Source organism: Schistocerca piceifrons, chromosome 2, assembly GCF_021461385.2.
Source record: "Schistocerca piceifrons isolate TAMUIC-IGC-003096 chromosome 2, iqSchPice1.1, whole genome shotgun sequence".
NCBI classification, from domain to species: domain Eukaryota; kingdom Metazoa; phylum Arthropoda; class Insecta; order Orthoptera; family Acrididae; genus Schistocerca; species Schistocerca piceifrons.
The window spans coordinates 138,285,787-138,305,637 of record NC_060139.1 but is presented as its reverse complement, the minus strand read 5'-3'; the positions used below and the strand labels follow the sequence as shown (position 1 = coordinate 138,305,637).

Below are 19,851 nucleotides of genomic sequence, written 5' to 3'. Positions count from 1 at the left end.
TGCAACCACAGTGGAGGGGTGTGTGTTGAGAGGCCAGACAAACGTGGTTCCCGAAGAGGGGCAGCAGCCTTTTCAATAGTTGCAGGGGCGACAGTCTGGATGATTCATTGATTTGGCCTTGTAACATTAACCAAAAGGCCTTGTTGTGCTGGTACTGAGAATGGCTGAAAGCAAGGGGAAATAAAGAGCTTTAATTTTTCCTGAGGGCATGAAGCTTTACTGTATGGTTAAATGATGATGGTGGTGTCTTCTTGGGTAAAATATTTCGGAGGTAAAATAGTCCCCCATTTGGATCTCTGAGCAGGGACTACTCAGGAGGACGTTGTTATCAGAAGAAACAAAACTGGCATTCTACGGATCAGAGCATGGAATGTCAGATCCCTTAATTAGTTAGGTAGTTTAGAAAATTTAAAAAGATAAATAGATAGGTTAAAGTTAGATATAGCAGGAACTGGTGAAGTTCGGTGGCAGGAGGCAGAAGACTTCTGTTCAAGGGAATACAGGATTATAAATACAAAATCAAACAGGGGTAGTGCAGGAGTAGGTTTACTAATGAATAAAAAAATAGGAGCACAGGTAAGCTACTACAAACAGCATAGTGAAGGCATTATTGTGGCCAAGATAGACACAAAGCCCATGCCTACTACAGTAGTACAAGTTTATATGCCAACTAGCTCTGCAGATGACAAAGAGACTGATGAAATATATGATGAGATAAAAAAGAAATTATTCAGATAGTGAAGGGAGACAAAGAAAACTTAATAGTCATGGGGGAATGGAATACGATAGTAGGAAATGGAAGAGGCGGAAAAGAAGTAGGTGAATATGGAACGGGAGTACAGAATGAAAGAAGAAGCTGTCTGGTACAATTTTGCACAGTGCATAACTTAATCAGAGCTAACACTTGGTTTAAAAATCATGAAAGAAGGTTGTACACATGGAAGAGGCCTGGAGATACTGGAAGGTTTAAGATAGATTGTATAATGGTAAGACAGGGATTTAGGAACCAGGTTTTAAATTGTAAGACATTTCCAGGGGCAGATGTGGACTCTGACCACAATCTATTGGTTATGAACTGTAGATCAAAACTAAAGAAACTGCAAAAATGTAGGGATTTGAGGAGATGGGACTTTGATAAACTGGAAGAAACAGAGGTTGTAGAGAGTTTTAGAGAGAGCATTTGGGAACGACTGGCAGTAATGAGGGAAGGAAATACAGTGGAGGAGTAATGGATGGTTTTGAGAGATGAAATAGTGAAGGCAGCAGAGGAGAAAATAGGTAAAAGGATGAGGGCTAGTAGAAATCCTTGGGTAACAGAAGAGATACTGAAATTAACTGATGAAAGGAGAAAATATAAAAATGCAGTAAATGAAGCAGGCAAAAAGAGATATGAATGTCTCAAAAATGAGATCAACAGGAACAACAAAATGGCTAAGCGGGGATGGCTGGAGGACAAATGTAAGGATGTAGAGGCATATATCACTAGCGGTACGATAGATACTGCCTACAGGAAAATTAAAGAGACCTTTGGAGAAAAGAGAACCACTTGTATGAATATCAAGAGCTGAGATGGAAACCAGTTCTAAGCAGAGAAGGGGAAGCAGAGAGGTGAAAGGAGTATGTAGTGTGTCTATACAAGGTCAATGTACTTGAGGGCAACATTACAGAAATGGAAGAGGACGTACATGAGGATGAAATGGGAGATACAATAGTGCATGAAGACGGAGCACTGAAAGACCTAAGTTGGAACAAGGCCCTGGGAGTAGACAACATTCCATTAGAGCTACTGATAGCCTTGGGAGAGTCAGCCATGACAAACCTCTACAATCTGGTGAGCAAGATGTATGAGACAGGTTGAAGACCCTCAGACTTCAAGAAGAATATAATAATTCAAATCCCAAAGAAAGCAGGTGTCAAAATTACCTAAGTATCAGTTTAATAAGTCACGACTGCAAAATACTAGCATGAATTCTTTACAGACAAATGGAAAAACTGGTAGAAGCCGAACTTGGGGAAGATCAGTTTGGATTCTGTAGAAATGTTGGAACGCGTGAGGCAATACTGACCCTACTACTCATCTTAGAAGATAGAGTAACGAAAGACAAACCTACATTTCTAGCATTTTTAGACTTAGGGAAAGCTTTTGTCAAAGTTGACTGGAATACTCTCTTTCAAATTCTGAAGGTGGCAGGGGTCAAATACAGGGAGTGAAAGGCTATTTACAATTTGTACAGAAAGCAGATGGCAGTTATAAGAGTTGAGGGGCATGAAAGGGATGCACTGGCTGGGAAGGAAGTGAGACAGGGTTGTAGTCCATCCTCGATGTTATTCAATCTGTATACTGAGCAAGCAGTAAAGGAAACAAAAGAAAAAATTGAAGTAGAAATTACAATACATGAAGAAATAAAAACATTGAGGTTCGCCAATGACATTGTAATTCATCAGAGATAGCAAAGGACCTAGAAGAGAAGTTGAATGGAATGGACATTATCTTGAAAGGAGGATGGAAGATGAACATCAACAAAAGCAAAACGGGGATAATGGAATGTAGTGTAATTAAATCAGGTGATGTTGAGGGAAACAGATTAGGAAATGAGACACTTAAAGTAATGGACATATTTTGCTATTTGGGGAGTAAAATAACTGATGATTGTCAAAGTAGAGAGGATATAAAATGTAAACTGGCAATGACAAGGAAAGCATTTTTGAAGAAGAAAAATTTGTTAACATCGAGTATAGATTCAAGTGTGAGGCAGTCGCTTCTGAAAGTATTTTTATGGAGTGTAGCCATGTATGGAAGTGAAACATGGATGACAAATAGTTTAGACGAGAAGAGAATAGAAGCTTTTGAAATGTGGTACTACAGAAGAATGTTGAAGATTAGATGGGTAGACCACATAACTAATGAGGAGGTACTGAATAGGATTGGGGAGAAGAAAAGTTTGTGGCACAACTTGACCAGAAGAAGGGATCAGTTGGTAGGACGTGTTCTGAGGCATCAAGGGATCACCAATTTAATATTGGAGGGCAGTGTGGACGGTAAAAATCATAGAGGGAGACCAAAAGATGAATACACTAAGATGATTCAGAAGGATGTAGGTTGTATTAGTTACTTGGAGATAAAGAAGCTTGCACTGGATGGAGTAGGATGGAGAGCTGCATCAAACCAGTCTCTGAAATGAAGACCGCAACAACACAACTGGATCCCCAACATTCACATCCGCACCCATATTTTATTTATTTATTTATTTATTTATTTATTTATTTATTGTATGCCTTACAGATTTATATTTTAAAAGTAATACAATTACACTGATATAAGACACAGGGTGACAATTACTGAACTATATGAAATAAAATCTTCATAACTTTGACTGGTATAGTAGGCCATGGGTCATGATGGAAATTAAAGTGCGTAATATTATTTGGTTTAGCAACAAAGCCCACTTTCACTTGGATGGGTTCATCAATAAGCAAAACTGGCACATTTGGGGGACTGAGAATCCACATTTCATGATCGATAGGTCTCTTCACCCTCAACAGGCGACTGTGTGGTGTGCGTTGCCCAGTCACAGAATAATTGGTGTGATATTCCTTGATGGTGCAGTAACTACTGAATGGTATGTGAAGGTTCTGGAAGATGATTTCATCCCCATTATCCAAAGTGACCCTGATTTTCATGCAAGACACCACTTGACCCCTTCGAAGCAGCAGAGTGTTTGATATCCTGGAGGAGCACTTTGGGGACTGCATTGTGGCTCTGGGTACCCCAGAGGCCAATGGCATGGGCATCCATTGGCTGCCATATTCTCCAGATCTGAACACGTGCAAATCCTTTTCTGTGGGGCTATATTAAAGACAAGGTGTACAGCAATAACCCCAAAACCATAGCTGAGCTGAAAACAGCCATTCAAGATGTCATCAACAGCATCAATGTTCCGGTGTTTCAGCAGGTCTTGCAGAATTTCGCTATTCATCTGTGCCACATTGTCACTAAAGATGGCAGACATATAAAACATGTCTTAACCTAAATCCAAATATCTGTAATGACATTTACATGTTGAATAAAGTCTGTTGTAGTTTGTAACTAACTTACATTTTTTTCGTATAATTCAATGACTGTCAGCCTGTATGATAAAATGACATGGATCAGCAAACGCAGATACATCTGTACACTGCAGTGACTGAAGTCATGGGTAGCAATATGCACATATACAGATGGCAGTAGTACTGCTTACACAAGAACACTGCAATGGCAAAGCTGTCGTTTGTATTCAGGTGATTCAGGTGAAAAAGGTTTCAATGCGATTCTGGCCTGATGGGAACTAACACATTTTGAATGTGGAATGGTAGTTGGAGCTAGATGCATGGGACATTACATTTCCAAAATCATCTGGGAATTCAATATTCTGAGACCCACAGCACCCAGAGTGTACCAAGAATACTAAATTTCGGGAACTACCTCTCACCATGGACAATGCAGTGGCCAACAGCCTTCACTTAACAACTGGTTAGAGTAGATTAAATTTACTTTCCTTCCAATGAATCCGTAGTGAGGTGGTCCTCCAAGATTTAGAACATGTCAGAAGAACAATCATACATGACAAATATTTACAATTAAAACAAATAAGCTAATGTACCTCCCACAGGTCCCTAGTGGAATGATTCTCTCTCTCTCTCTCTCTCTCTCTCTCTCTCTCTCTCTCACTGAGAAATTCATCAATGGATTAGAAGGAGTTGGCCACCAATAAATCCTTTAGGCTTCTCTTAAACTGAATTTAATTAGCTGTTGAGCTTTTTATGGCTGCTGGAAAATTATTGAAAATGTGTGTTCCTGAATAATGCACACCTTTTTGTACAAGACTAAGTGACTTGAAATCCTTGAGGAGATTATTCTTATTTCTAGTATTGCTGTTAGTTTGAAAAAGTGATATATTTTAATGACAAATTTCATTAACGAATAAATATATTGGGAAGCAGTAGTGAGTATCCCTAGTTCCCTTAACAGGCCTCTGAAGGATGTTCTTGAGTTCTCACCACATATCACTTACTGAACATTTTTGTGCTCAGAAAACTTTAGCTTGGCTTGACGAATTACCCCAAAAAATAATCCCATATAACTTTATGGAGTGAAAGTAAGCATAGTATGCCAGCTATTTCATTTTTATATCCCCTATGTCTGACAGAATTCGCATTGCAAGTAGTGATTTGTTAAGACGCTTCAGCAGTTCTGTAGTGCGCTCATCCCAGTTGAATTTATAATCAAGCTGTAATACCAAGAATTTAACACTGCCCACTTCTTCTATCTGCTTGTTAGGCACATACTCGTCGGACACCCCTTTCAGTTTCTAAACTGAATGTAGTGTGTTTTTCCCAAGTTTAGTGATGAAGAACTGGCTAGTAACCAGTGATTAATATCCACAAATATTTTATTAGCCAATCTTTCTAAGACTACAATTGATTTGCTTTTTATTGTAATGTTTGTATCATTGGCAAACAAAACAAACTTGGCATCTGGTAACGTTACTGATGAATGGTCACTGATATACAAAAGAAAAGGTAGGGGCCCTAAGGCGGAACCTTGTGGGGACCCCACATTTAATTAGTTCCAAGTTAGATGATGCCTGATAGCTTAATACTGTCTCTTTCCTAATAACACCCTTTGTTTCCTGCTAGAGATATAAGATTTGAACGATTCTGCAGCTTTTCCTGCTACACCATAATACTCTAATTTACTTAAAAGGATATTGTGGTTTATACAGTCAAATGCCTTTGACAGATCACAAAATATACCAGGTGCCTGCAATTTTTTGTCTCATGAATTAAATACATTTTCACTGTAAGTGTAGATAGCATTCTCAATGTCAGAACCTTTTAGAAATCCGAACTGCAACTTTGGCAGTATGTTATTTGTGAGAAGATGGTTATAAAGCCGATTTTAAATTAATCAAACAATGGAAAATCCAGGATGGAATGTAACAATATTAGAGAAGGAAACTTGCTGCTCACGATATAGTGGAGATGCTGAGTCACAATAGGCACACCAAAAAGTTCACACAATTATAGCTTTCGTCCATTAAGGCCTTTGTCAGCAACACACACATGCACATGCACGCACGCACGCACGCAAATGCAACTTACACACACACATCTGCAGTCTCAGACAGCAGCACCAGAGCATGATGGGAGTGGCAACTGGATGGGGATTAGGAGGAGGCTGGGGTGGGGAGGGTGAGGGATAGTATGGTGGGGGTGGCAGACAGTGAAGTGCTGCAGTTTCGACGGAGTGCACGAGAGAAGATGAGGAGGGGAGGGGGGGGGGGGGGGGTAAGTAGCGGAAAGGAGAGAAATAAAAAGAAATTAAAAGACTGGGTGTGGCGGTGAAATCTTCTCTCCTGCCCCCTGTCTAAACTGCAGCAAAAAAAAAAAAAAGAGGCTCTGAGGACTGTGGGACTTAACATCTGAGGTCATCAGTCACTTAGAACTACTTAAACCTAACTAACCTAAGGACTATCACACACATCCATGCTCAAGGCAGGATTCGAACCTGCAACCACAGCAGTTGCGCGGTTCCAGACTGAAGCGCCTCGAACCGCTCGGCCACACCAGCCAGCTAAACTGCAGCACTTCACTGTCTGCCACCCCCACCATACTATCCCCATCCCCCTCCCCGTCCCAGACTCCTTATCCTCACCCAGTTGCCACTCCCATCATGCACTGGTGCTGCTGCTCGCAGTGTGGTTTCAACTGAGACTGCAGATGTGTGTGCAAGTTGCATTTGTGTGTGTGTGTGTGTGTGTGTGTGTGTGTGTGTGTGTGTCTATTGCTGACAAAGACCTTAATGGTCGATTGTACATTACATTTTCTAAAACTTTTGAAAATGCTGGCAAAAGCGAAATTGGACAGAAATTTGACACTATTTCTTTACCTCTATTCTTAAACAGTGGTTAACTTTAGCATGTTTCAACCACTCAGGAAATATTCTACTGATAAATGACTGATTACACAGATAACTTAATATGTCACTTAACTCCGAATCACATTCTTTAACTTTATTGATATTTCATCATACCGACTAGATGTTTTTGATTTTAAAGTTTTTATGATGGACATTACTTCTGCTGGGGTAATGAGGGTCAAATTCATATTATGGAAGTTACCTAAAACGTCTGGTCTGAGGTATCCCATAGCGGCATCTACAGAACCTGACAACTGCATCTTTTCAGTAACAGTTATAAAATGTTTATTAAAAAGTTCTGCAACACTATACACATCTGTCACCAATGCATCATTCATTCTTCATGCTATTTGCCCCTCTTCATATCTGGTTCTACCGGTCTCCTCCTTCACTATATCCCATATTGTCTTTATTTTGTATAGGATAATCTTTTCCTTGTTATTTTTATATATATATATATATATATATATATATATATAAAAACAAAGATGAGGTGACTTACCGAACAAAAGCGCTGGCAGGTCGATAGACACACAAACAAACACAAACATACACACAAAATTCAAGCTTTCGCAACAAACTGTTGCCTCATCAGGAAAGAGGGAAGGAGAGGGGAAGACGAAAGGAAGTGGGTTTTAAGGGAGAGGGTAAGGAGTCATTCCAATCCCGGGAGCGGAAAGACTTACCTTAGGGGGAAAAAAGGACAGGTATACACTCGCACACACGCACATATCCATCCACACATACAGACACAAGCAGACATATTTAAATATGTCTGCTTGTGTCTGTATGTGTGGATGGATATGTGCGTGTGTGCGAGTGTATACCTGTCCTTTTTTCCCCCTAAGGTAAGTCTTTCCGCTCCCGGGATTGGAATGACTCCTTACCCTCTCCCTTAAAACCCACTTCCTTTCGTCTTCCCCTCTCCTTCCCTCTTTCCTGATGAGGCAACAGTTTGTTGCGAAAGCTTGAATTTTGTGTGTATGTTTGTGTTTGTTTGTGTGTCTATCGACCTGCCAGCGCTTTTGTTCGGTAAGTCACCTCATCTTTGTTTTTTTATATATATATATATATATATGAAGTTAAAGAATTCTTCCCATTTTGGAAACAAAATAATGCACAAAGGACAAAACAAGAAGGATATTAAGAAGTAAGACTTGCACATTACTCTTTAAAAGAATCCTACCTGTATGAAACAAAGGCCTCAGTTCGAAGAAGAAATTTCTGAAAATGTACTTCTGGAGTACAGCATTGTGTTGAAATGAATCACTGACTCTCTGTGTGTGTGTGTGTAGGGGGGGGGGGGGGAGGAAGAGAGGGGGAGGGGGGCGGGGGGGGGGGGGGGAGAGAGAGAGAGAGAGAGAGAGAGAGAGAGAGAGAGAGAGAGAGAGAGAGAGAGAATTGAAGCATTTGAGACGTAGTGTTACAGAAGGATGATGAAAGTGGACTGGTAAAATATGATACGAGATCCTCCGGAAAATTGGTGAGGAAAAGTAAAGGCACCAGGACAGCAGTTGTTACATTGTGCTTGTAATGAAGGCAAGGCTTACTAGAAGAAGGGACATGGTGATAAGATGTGTGTTAAGACATTGAGGAATATGTACTATACAGCGCCACAATAGGCAAAAACTGCACAGGAATGCAGAAATTGGAATAAATCCATCAAATAATTGAGGATGTTAGGTGTAAATGCTGTTCTAAGATTAAGAGGATGGCACACCAGAAGTAGATTAATACAGTACATCAAAGCAGTCAGAAGATTCATGGGGAGGAGGGTAAAGATAGGGTACATCCAAAGATGTAGCCTTTGGACTTTGCCATTGCTCCACAGTTAGTCCCTAGTTGCTGATTTGGTAATCCCCACCCACTGCCAATATGACTTTTATACCTACAGGATGTCCCCCAATTAGCCACTGTGATGTCGGGGTTCAGACCCATACACCAGTATTTCTGGTACAGCTGTAACCAGTATGATCTCAGTTCAGAGCTAAACCCTAGAAAAGTTGACTAGGCATAGTTAGCACCTACATGACAACATTGTATTTATTTATTTATTTCTCAAAGTATTGACCTTCTTACTTTCATCAATAATTGCAAACGACATTCTTACAAATGACACTACCCCAGTGCCACTCGCCGATTCCAGTACACTTTGAATATGTTTTAGTCTAGGTCAAAATATGAGAGACGTATTTTTTATACATGCCCATACAGCCACTGAAGTGCTGGAAACCCACCCGAAGAAAACGCAGTTGTATTTCTGAGCACATATCATCCAAACAGTAGGAGATATAACAAAAACTTTGAAACATAATGTGCATGGTCCTACCGTACTTTACAACTAACCACCTTTAAACATAATGTTACTTTAAATCCGTCTTGATTGCAAATTTTTTTTTATTATTCATTTTATTATTCATGAATAATAAAAAAAATTTGCAATCAAGACGGATTTAAAGTAACATTATAAAATCACTGATTGCTGTTATCCCATAAGACATTATGTCTGTTTTTGCAAACCTTTAAACATATTAATTTATTTTGAAATCCTCCCCTCACCACAAAATTTTTGAAACGGAAAAACATTTGTGTGTATTAAATATATATATTTATGAAAACAACCAATTATTGATAAAATTATTTAATTGGATAGATTAAAAAATCTACTCACCAAGCAGTGGCAGAACACACATAAAAAACTGCTGCAATTGGCAAGCTTTCGGAGCCAGTGGCTCCTCCTTCAGGCAGAAGGGCTGAAGGGGAAGGAAGAAGGGTGAATGAAGAGAACTGGAGAGGTCTAGGAATGGAGTACATTTTGGAAAAATCACACAGAACTGTGAGTCAGGAGAGACTTACCATACAGGATGAGAAGGAAAGACTGACTGTTGGGGCTGCATCGGGTGAGATTTGAAAACCTTAGAGCTTAAAGGTGGAAGACAGGGTAATATGCAAGACAAAGATTACTACTAAAACATGTGCACAAGTTAATAAGAGTGAGAAGCTAAGTCCATTGCACATAACAGAGGTAGCAGGCGGGAAATACAATGAGACATAGAAAACTAAAACGGAGTGAAGCAAAGAGTAGTTACAGTGAAGAAAAGTTGATACTGAAGAAATTAATGTAAATTAAAGCCAGGTGGGTGCTGAGAACCAAGGACATGTTGTAATGCTAGTTCCCACCTGCAGAGTTCTGAGAAACTGGTGTCTGTGGGAAAAATCCAGATGACGTGTGTGGTGAAAGAGGCACCAAGGTCACGTGTGTCTTTTCGCAGTCTTCACTGCGGCCTGCACTGCATTACCCCACCAGCCTACTTAAAAAGCAGATTTCCTGGGCCATCACATCCAATCCTGGTACTGCTGATAGTTCCACAAAACAGCTTCGGAGGACACCATTGGTGACTCGGTATTATCCTGGTCTGGAATGTGTTAATCAGCTACTTCAACAGGGCCATGACTTCCTAAAATATACCCTGAAATGACATCCACTGTGTCTGAAATTTTGCCCACCACAACTAGAACAGCTTTCTGTTGCCCTTCCAATCTCTGCAATATTCTTGTCAGACCCTATCCTCGTTCTGCACCCTCCTCCCTAACCTATGGCTCCTACCCCTGTGACCATCCCCAGAGTGAGACTTCGCCTGTGCACCCTCGTATCACCACCTATAACACTCCTGTAACCACCAAAACATGTACTATCAAAGGGAGAACCACTTGTGAAACGACACGTTATATGCCAGATATTATGTAAACACTGTTCAGCCTTCTACATCAGTATGACTACCACCAAATTATCAATTAAGAAGAATGGGCATAGCAGAGGGTATATACTGGCAACTTGCAATATCCTGTTGCAGAGTCTGCTCTACAACATGACACTCGTGACCGTGGTGCCTGTTTCACCACACGCGCCATCTGGATTCTTCCCCCAGATACCAGTTTCTCAGAACTACGCAAGTGGGAACTAGCACGACAACATGTCATTGGTTCTTGCCACTCACCTGGTCTTAATTTACGCTAATTTCCTCCGTCTCAGCTTTTCTTCACTGTAACTACTCTTTGCTTCACTCCATTTGAATTTTCTATATCTTTCACTGTTTTCCCCGTCTATTTTTCACCGCTGCCTCCCACCTCTGCTACATACAATGCACTTAGCTTCTCGCTCTTATTAACTCATGCACAAGTTTCAGTAGTAATCTCTGTCTTACATATTACCCTATCTTCCACCTTTAAGCTCTCAGGTTTCCAAATCTCGTCCGATGCAGTCCCCAACAATCATTTTTTCCTTCTCATTCTGTATGGCAAGTGTCCCCTGACTCACGATCCTGGGGGACTTTCCCAAAATCTACCCATTATCCTAGACCTCTCCAGTCATTTTCCTTCACCCTTCTTCCTTCCCCTTCAACCCTTCAGCCTGATGGAGCCACTGGCTCCGAAAGCTTGCAAATCACAACAGTCTTATGTGTGTGTTCTGCCACCTCTTGGTGAGTATATTTTTCATCTGCTCAATTAAACAATAGTAAAATTAGCAACAAATTCAACCACATATGATAAAGTTACGCCCCAAAGTCGCAGTAGTCAGATGTAAGTTTGCAGTATCCTACATTCCGCTATACGAGCGCACTGTCCACCATAAGATACTTGTCATACATGGCAATAGCGTTGTTTGCAATTGCACAGTGCAACTATAAAATATGGGGCTCCGGAAGGATTTAATTGAAACAATAAGGTCCAGCTCTCTGTTGAGTCTGGGAATAAACAATGTGGAGGTGGCGAGAGACTAGTCTCATTTTATTTTTTCATGGTCTTTGTTCTATTTCTTTGTTGTTTGTTTTGTTTTGTTTTGTTTCTTTAGTTGTTTGGTTTTGGATATTACATTTGACAAATACTTTGTTATTTTTGAGTATTTAGGTTGTGTTGCATTATCTTTGATAGTCAGTACAATAATGAGCAGACATTGTACTATCCACTGCAAAGAAGTGTTGCATACACATGCACATTGTGCATCACACACATCTAACTACTGTAATATTTTGGTCAAATTTACAGTATGTATCACAATTTTTAAAAGCAATAATTAATAGGAGATTCACATTTATCAAGGTTTTTGTGATGTATCCGCTCTTGAACCATGCAGACCTAAACATGTTCACAAATCGAGGGAATGAAAACTGATTATGAATCAAAGATTGAATTATCAGGATATTACTCCCAAATTTACATCTTAGCCATATAGTAGAATTACATCGGACTGTTTTAGAAACTTCTTCCGCGGTATGAATGTGTAAACATCAAGTTGCTGGATTATGACAGTTCTTCCAGCAGGAAATCATCATACATTGCATGTCCATATTCCTTATTCCATATATTTGTGACAGATCACCAGAAGAGGGTATTATGGGAAAGACCAATTTACACTATAAATTATCACAAAGGCTGTGGTAACTGTGACCATGTAGGAAGCATTAATATGGACTTATTCTGAGCACATGTATATTGTGACCTATGCTGTGACCACATACACTGGGGCGAGGGTGGCGACAAAGAGCATGATGCCCTCAGTTTACCTCCGCACTCACATGTATGGTCACCTCATGTTTCCAACAACCCACATCATGCAGCAGTGCAGGTATGGACACTGAACCGCACAGCGCAAACACTGTGATGAGGAAGTGTTGGACTGCCGGACAGTATGATAGGTATGCATTAAAATATGCATGCATTTCAACTGTGTGCCTACAGGTGCACATATTATCGTTTGGTAATTACCATACCCATAACGAGGCGGCCAGAATTTGCAGGTCGAATGTCGGACTGAAATTCAATAACAGCATTTATAGTGTAACAGACTGAGTGCATACATGTTTACTCCGAATGCAGCATGATGAATCCAAAAAATGTATTACATCTATTATACAAAATCTTCATTCAGCCACAACACAATATAAACTCTATCATTACTCACAAAGAAACATTGCTCCCATTACATTTGATAAAAGAATCCATCAACAATGAAGTATTTGTAGACAGTTACAGAGCTTTGAACTATGATGCCGATAGTGTATTTCCTGAGGCTGTTGCAGAGGAAGAAGTTTTTGAAGGGGATTGTGAGGATGTTGTGGAAGACAGCAAGAAGAGTAAAATTCCAGAATGAGATTTTCACTCTGCAGCGGAGTGTGCGCTGATATGAAACTTCCTGGCAGATTAAAACTGTGTGCCCGACCGAGACTCGAACTCGGGACCTTTGCCTTTCGCGGGCAAGTGCTCTACCATCTGAGCTACCGAAGCACGACTCACGCCCGGTCCTTACAAGTTTGGAAGGTAGGAGACAAGATACTGGCAAGAGTAAAATGTTATACATTTGGAATACAAAAAAAAAGGCAGTTACATTTTGGCACGAAAAGAAGAGAAATAAGAGTGAAAAACAGTCCAACATAATTTCAGAAAGCTTAAGGATACAATGTCACTATACAGATGAGGAACACAAGTCACTGAAGATGAGAAACACAACAAGTCACTGAAGATGGGGCATGAAGCAACACATAATTACAGATTAACAAATATGTATTGGAACAGTTCCAGAAGGCACGCGATAAATCACAACCTGTTCATGACTTGGACATGAAATGATGGGCTTTGAGGGCAAGAGATGAAGTTATTTGTTGTGCCACTTATTCACGGCAGCTACAAAATGGGTTCACCACTTTGAAGTAAGGCATAGAATTATTTTCAGGAAGATTAATAAATTTGTTACTCAAAAGCATTTAACAAATAAAGAACAATTAGTAGAACAAGCTACTGCATTTGTGGTAAACGCAAAATCAAATATTGTATCATTAGGGGAGGACAATGTTTACGGTTCGGATCAATCTGGATTTAATTTGGATGGGGACACAGGTCATACCCCATCCTTTAAAGGAACACTAAAAATTGAATGTCTCGCTCAATCATTGAATTTGTTAACCCACAGCTACAAGATACAGCCAATCCCATCTGCAAGATGTTCTTTTGCTTCAACATCTGGTAAATTAACGTCAGATCTCACTATTAAATGGTTTGCAGATGTTCACTTACCTGCATTTGGTTAATGATGTGTTCTGTGCTTGGATTCCTGGATAGGACAAATGGAAAAGAAATTTAGCAACATAGACGAATGTAATAAGGACACAAAAATTATGATGATTGCTCCTGGAGCAACCAACATAAGCCAGCCACTTTGTTTACACATTCAGACTGTGGATAATTTTCTAAAATGCCTTTAATATAAATTTGCTCCAGAGGAATAATATTCTGAAAATTCAATCTTTGATTAATAATCATTTTCTATCCCCTCGATTTGTGAACGTCTTTAGGTATGCTTGGTTTAAGAGTGGGTACATCACAGAAAAACCTGATAAAAGTGAACCTCCTGTTAATTATTGCTTTAAAAATTGTGATACATGCTGTAAATTGGGCAATAATATTACAATAATCAGATGTGCATGGTGCACCATGAGTGTGTGTATGCAGCATTTCTTTGCAATGGATAATACAATGTCACCTCATAATTGCACTGACTACCAAAGATAATGCAACACAACCTAAATACTGCAAAATAACAAAGTAGACATCAAATGTAATACCCAAAATCAGACAACCAAAGAAATGAAACAAAACAAAAACAAACAAATAAAACAAAACCATGAAAAAATAAAATGGAGTAGCCTCTCGCCACAACCACGTTGTTTGTTCCCAGACTCGACAGAGAGCAACACTTTATTGTTTCAATTAAATCCTTCAGGAGCCAGTCTCTTATGGTTGCACTGTGAAATTGCAAACAACACTATCGCTAGGTATGACAAGCATTATAAAGTGGACAGAGTGCTCATATAGCAGAATATAGGAGTACTGCCAACTTGTATCTGACCACTGCGACTTTGGGATGCAACTTTATCATATAAGGTTGAATTTGTTGTTAAACATAGTATTAGATTTACTACACATAAACTGTTTACCATTTCAAAAACTGTGAGGTGAAGGGAGGATTTCAAAATATATCAAAATACTTAAAGATGTGAGTGCACAATTGTAAAGTACAGTAGCAACCATGTTGAACATCTTGTTACATCTCCCACTGTTTCAATGATATGTACTCATAAAGATAACAACCACGTTTTCTTCGGGAAGATTTTCACCACTTCAATGTCCATATGGGGTCACAAATAAAAATAAAGCGTGTCTCATGTTTTGACCAGACTACAACATATTCGAAGTGTATCAAAATTGATGAGTGGATCTTGGGTAGTGTTACTTGTAGGATGTATTGTTGCATTCACCGCATTAACTCCAACCAGACCAAGGTATCAATACACAGCCATTTATACCAAAATTCAAGAACTGGCACCAGAGATTCCATTTGACGGACATTTGTTTTCTATCCTACAATGCAAACCTGTAACCAGTGAGAATTTTTGGCTTTGATCAGTTAAGTAGGTGGCAACATCTTATATTTATTGCCGTAGTTCAAGTCCTATTTAAACTGAAGTCTCCTTCCCTGTGATGAAATTTTTAAACTTTTTTATTTTAATGAGCTTCTTAACTGAGCTTTCACAAAATTTGAAACACCAAACACAATATTTGTTGCATTATTCCCTATTTCATGACTGTACACCAGACAGAGCTCAGTAAGAGCATTCCTAGGCTGCTTCAATTCGCTATGTTGCTGATCTCTGGATTGGTTGATTGTGCAAGATAATGTACAGAGGGTCCTGCATAACCCTACAATGTAAAATAATGGGAATGACAACAACAGACAGAAACTATTTTGGATTCATTTTTGTAGATTAATTATGACTTAAAACATCTTCAACTCTTATAATTTTAAATAAAGAAAACCCACTGACAACAACACAAAGGTGGTGAAACATGTTTGGGTCAATATGGAAAAACATTATTTTGCATAACAGGTGGTTATACCACCAATGTTCATCTGCAAACATGGTCAATCTCAGAGCAGAAAAACTTAGTGATAAAGAGGTAAAAGTATATGAACTGGGCCAGTCTGCAGGTTGGGGAGCAGATGTGGGCTCCCAGAGGGCTTATCTACACTGAGAGGGACCTCCCCCCCACTTCTCACCTCCCATTAATCTGATGCAAGACACACCAGTAATGGAATAAATAACTTCTCCTGACTGGAATACTTGTAACAGTAAAAGTGAAAAGGGAACAGTTTTGGCCTGCCAAATCAACATGGTCTGAAGGGCAGCCTTCATGTCAGGAGCAAGAAACAGTTTTCCAGGCCGCGACATGTAGACTGCCTGCGGGACAGATGTGTCGAGGGTGTAGAAGCAGCCTGCTTATTGAACTGTACTGTAGGGGATGTAAGTGCTAATGAACATGGCTGGGGACAGTCTGAGATGGATAGAAAAGGGGGGAGGGGGGTGGATGGACACAGTGGTGGGGAGGAGGCAACGAACAGAGAAAAGGGAGGAAGGGGTGATGCACAAGGCAGATGGAAGACATTACACTGGCAAAGACACAGGGATAAGGCTAGTAGTAAAATAAGGCGAGAGAAATAATCAGGTCAGTAGCTAAGTGGGCACAATCCAACATACCCCACAGAATAGAATGCAGCAACAGGTTTCTCATCTCTTATCCATTACAGCCAAAGTGTTAAAGATGTTCCTTCATTATCAGTTAACATTAAAGATATAAGGAAATCTTAACATCTTGACTTCATCAAGGAGAATGTCTGGGGGGAAAAAAAGGGCAATGTGCGAGAACGACTCCCGCACTGAGTGTTCTGTACAAACTTAATTACATATAGAGACAGTTTGTCCATTTCAGGAACTGAGGAATTTTTGCCTGTTATTGACACTGATACTGGCAAGACATCAATCCCACAGATTCCAAGAGTTTTCAGAATGCAAGTTTGAAGTCACATACCATATAAGAAATATTTTTTGTGTGATATAATTAAAAATTAAAAGTTCCAGATTTTTCTCTTTACTTGTACTATGAAACCTTGCTTCTTGCCAAATTTCATGATTCTGGGTCAATGGACAGTACCCTATAGGCCTTGATGAGCGAGTTTTCGAGTATCAAATTGTGTGACATAAATGGCCATATCTTTTGACTGCATTGTCTTGGAAGGTAGAAATTTTTACATTAGCATGAGACACTAGACCTTAATATGTGACATCAATTTGAACTGTAATATGTCTAATTATCCCTGAGAAAATGAGTTCTTAACAGTCTGACAAACAGCACAGACAGACAAGGGGTTCTATATGGGTTTCGTTTCTTCCAGGTTGAGGAATGGAATCCTAAAAAGGACTAACCGCATTTAAATGTTATTACACCAGGGTAAAAGAGAGATGATCAAAGCAGTTGACAGAGGAGGCAGGGTTGCCTCCTACCCCCCCCCCTCCCTTTCTCCAAACCCCTCATGACACATTCCAACTGATAAAAAACCACCTTTGGGCAAATGTAACGGAGTCAACACTCCCTAGAATGAAGGATCTGAGAAGGCCGATGCTTCAAAAATACTCATACAGGAATTGTGTAAGCAAGTAAGAATTGATACAATCAGAACTTAAGAGGTAAGATCCTCACTTCAGTGAGAAGATTGTCTACGAAACAAGGGTCCAGTGGCCAGTCTTTATACACAATAATGAACAGAGTCCAACAATTTCAAAACTGAAGGTGGCACCGAGTCATAACCTAGCAACCATACACATGTGAACCAGCTCTTTTATTTGCCATTATCAGTGTGGGCAGTGCACAACCTAGTGCGAGTGAATTACATAACAATGGAAAATCCAGGATGAAATGAAACAACATAATGAAAACGACAGTTGCTACTTACCATATAGTGGAGATGCTGAGGCAGAGACAGGCACAACAAAAAGACTGTTAGAAAACAAGCTTCCAGCCAACAAGGCCTTCTTCAGAAATAGCCTACACAAACACACACACACACACACACACACACACACACACACACACACACACACACGACCCCAGTCTGTCGATGCAGAGGCCAGACCGCTAATCCAGCCTCAGCAGCCAGAGGCTATAGTTCACAAATCCTGTAGGATTAATGTTGTTGATCAAACTGGATGGTTAGAGTTTAAATCAAGTGTTTATTTAATATGTTCATCCACATGTGAATGGTGACTTCTTTTAAACTGCAGATTCAAATAAAATTTAAAAAAACAATTAACAATAATTGAACTACGTGGTGCAAGCAGAGCATCGAATACAGGAAAACATATGCAAGCAAAGTTCACTTAACTCCACAGAAATTCACAAAACTCATCAACAAGCATTCAAAGTTCCATAGTGCAGTTTCTCAGTACCAAACATGACCAAGCAAGGTGGCACAGTAGTTATCACACCGGACTCGAATTCAGGCGGACGACTGTTCTAACCCACATCCAAGCCAATCATAACGTGAAATAAAGATCATTATGCTGAATACTCATAGTGAAAATATGTAGATGGCATTTTATATTATTTATATAAAAACATATTCCTTCTACATGTATATTTACAGGAAATTATTAAGCATGAATTTATTACAAATTACACACATCAAGAATGTAAAAAAAAAAACTGTTCATGTTTAGAATTTAACAAATGGAAAATCTAACTGGCTTACCATATACTGTTAGATGGATCAACTCCCCACTTCACTAGAGACAGCATTGGTGTGATTCCAGTCCCTGCTGCCAGAAGATATAAATGAGACACAGTCAATAACCTTGATGGGTCAAATGAGCCTTCAGGACCACTTATTTCCAAGGTATTACCAGGGGCCAGATTGCATAACCATGGAGTAAGCTGTCCATTTGCATATTCTTTAACCATGAGGCATATATGTTCGGCTTTCCACTGTGGAGGAATTTCTTCCAGACTTAATGATGGTGGTACTGGAGTGTAACAGCGTGTAACCTGCAAACCTGGCAATGTTTTCATCTCAGTGTCTTGTTATATTAAAAATATCAAGAAAACAAGAAACAGCTATCTATTAAGTCCAGTTTACACAAAGATGCTTCATTTATTTACCAACCAAAATAATAAACAGTGGAAGATCATTTAGACTGGTCTGGCTAGGCTTCCTTATGTGTACCACTAGTATACATCATGAAGCCATGGAATAATTCATTAAGAAAGTTATTTAACATAATTTGTATTTAATATGGCCACAGGCTGATTATTTACATATGAGTGACAATAAAGGGAAAACAACAATATGGAAAGGATGGATTGCTACTCGCCATATACAGGAGGCATTGAGTCACAGACAAACACAATGAAAAAGCCCACTAAAATATTAAAGCTTTCACAAAAAGCCCTTCTTCTGCAGTAGAAAACACAAAACACACACACACACACACACACACAAACACACACACTCTTCAGACAAGCACAACTCGCACACCTGTGGCCACTGCCTCACGGTCCTGACTGTGTGACCACATCTCATTGGAGCAACAATCACGGATGGGTGGTGGGCTGAGCGGGCAGGGGGGGGGGGGGGGGGGGCAGGAAGCAGGACAGCAGAGTGTAGGTGGGGGAAGGTGTTAGTGCTGCCTGACAGTGTGCAGGGGCTAGATAAGGCTTTTAAGTGCAGTGTTGGGGGGCTGTGCAGTGTGTGGTTAGGGGAGGGGAGGGGAGGTGCGGGATGGGGAGGGGGCAGGTGCGGGGCGAGGAGGGGTGGGGAGGAGAGGGGAGGGGTGGGGAGGGGAGGGGTGGGGAGGGGAGGGGTGGGGAGGGGAGGGGTGGGGTGGGGAGGAGAGGGGAGGGGAGGGGAGGGGTGGGGAGGGGTGGGGAGGGGAGGGGAGGAGAGGGGAGGGGTGGGGAGGGGAGGAGAGGGGAGGGGAGGGGAGGAGAGGGGAGGGGTGGGGAGGGGA

At 40.3% G+C, this 19,851-nt stretch overlaps 1 protein-coding gene across 1 annotated transcript in view; it reads right to left on the bottom strand.

Moving 5' to 3' along the window:
- Window positions 1-19,851, bottom strand: part of LOC124777755 (cytochrome b5 reductase 4) — a 335,055-nt gene that overhangs the window by 50,768 nt on the left and 264,436 nt on the right. The window contains exon 7 of the mRNA XM_047253257.1: window positions 18,597-18,897. Within this exon, the coding sequence (XP_047109213.1) occupies window positions 18,597-18,897 (301 nt within the window). The remainder of the gene's footprint in view (window positions 1-18,596; window positions 18,898-19,851) is intronic.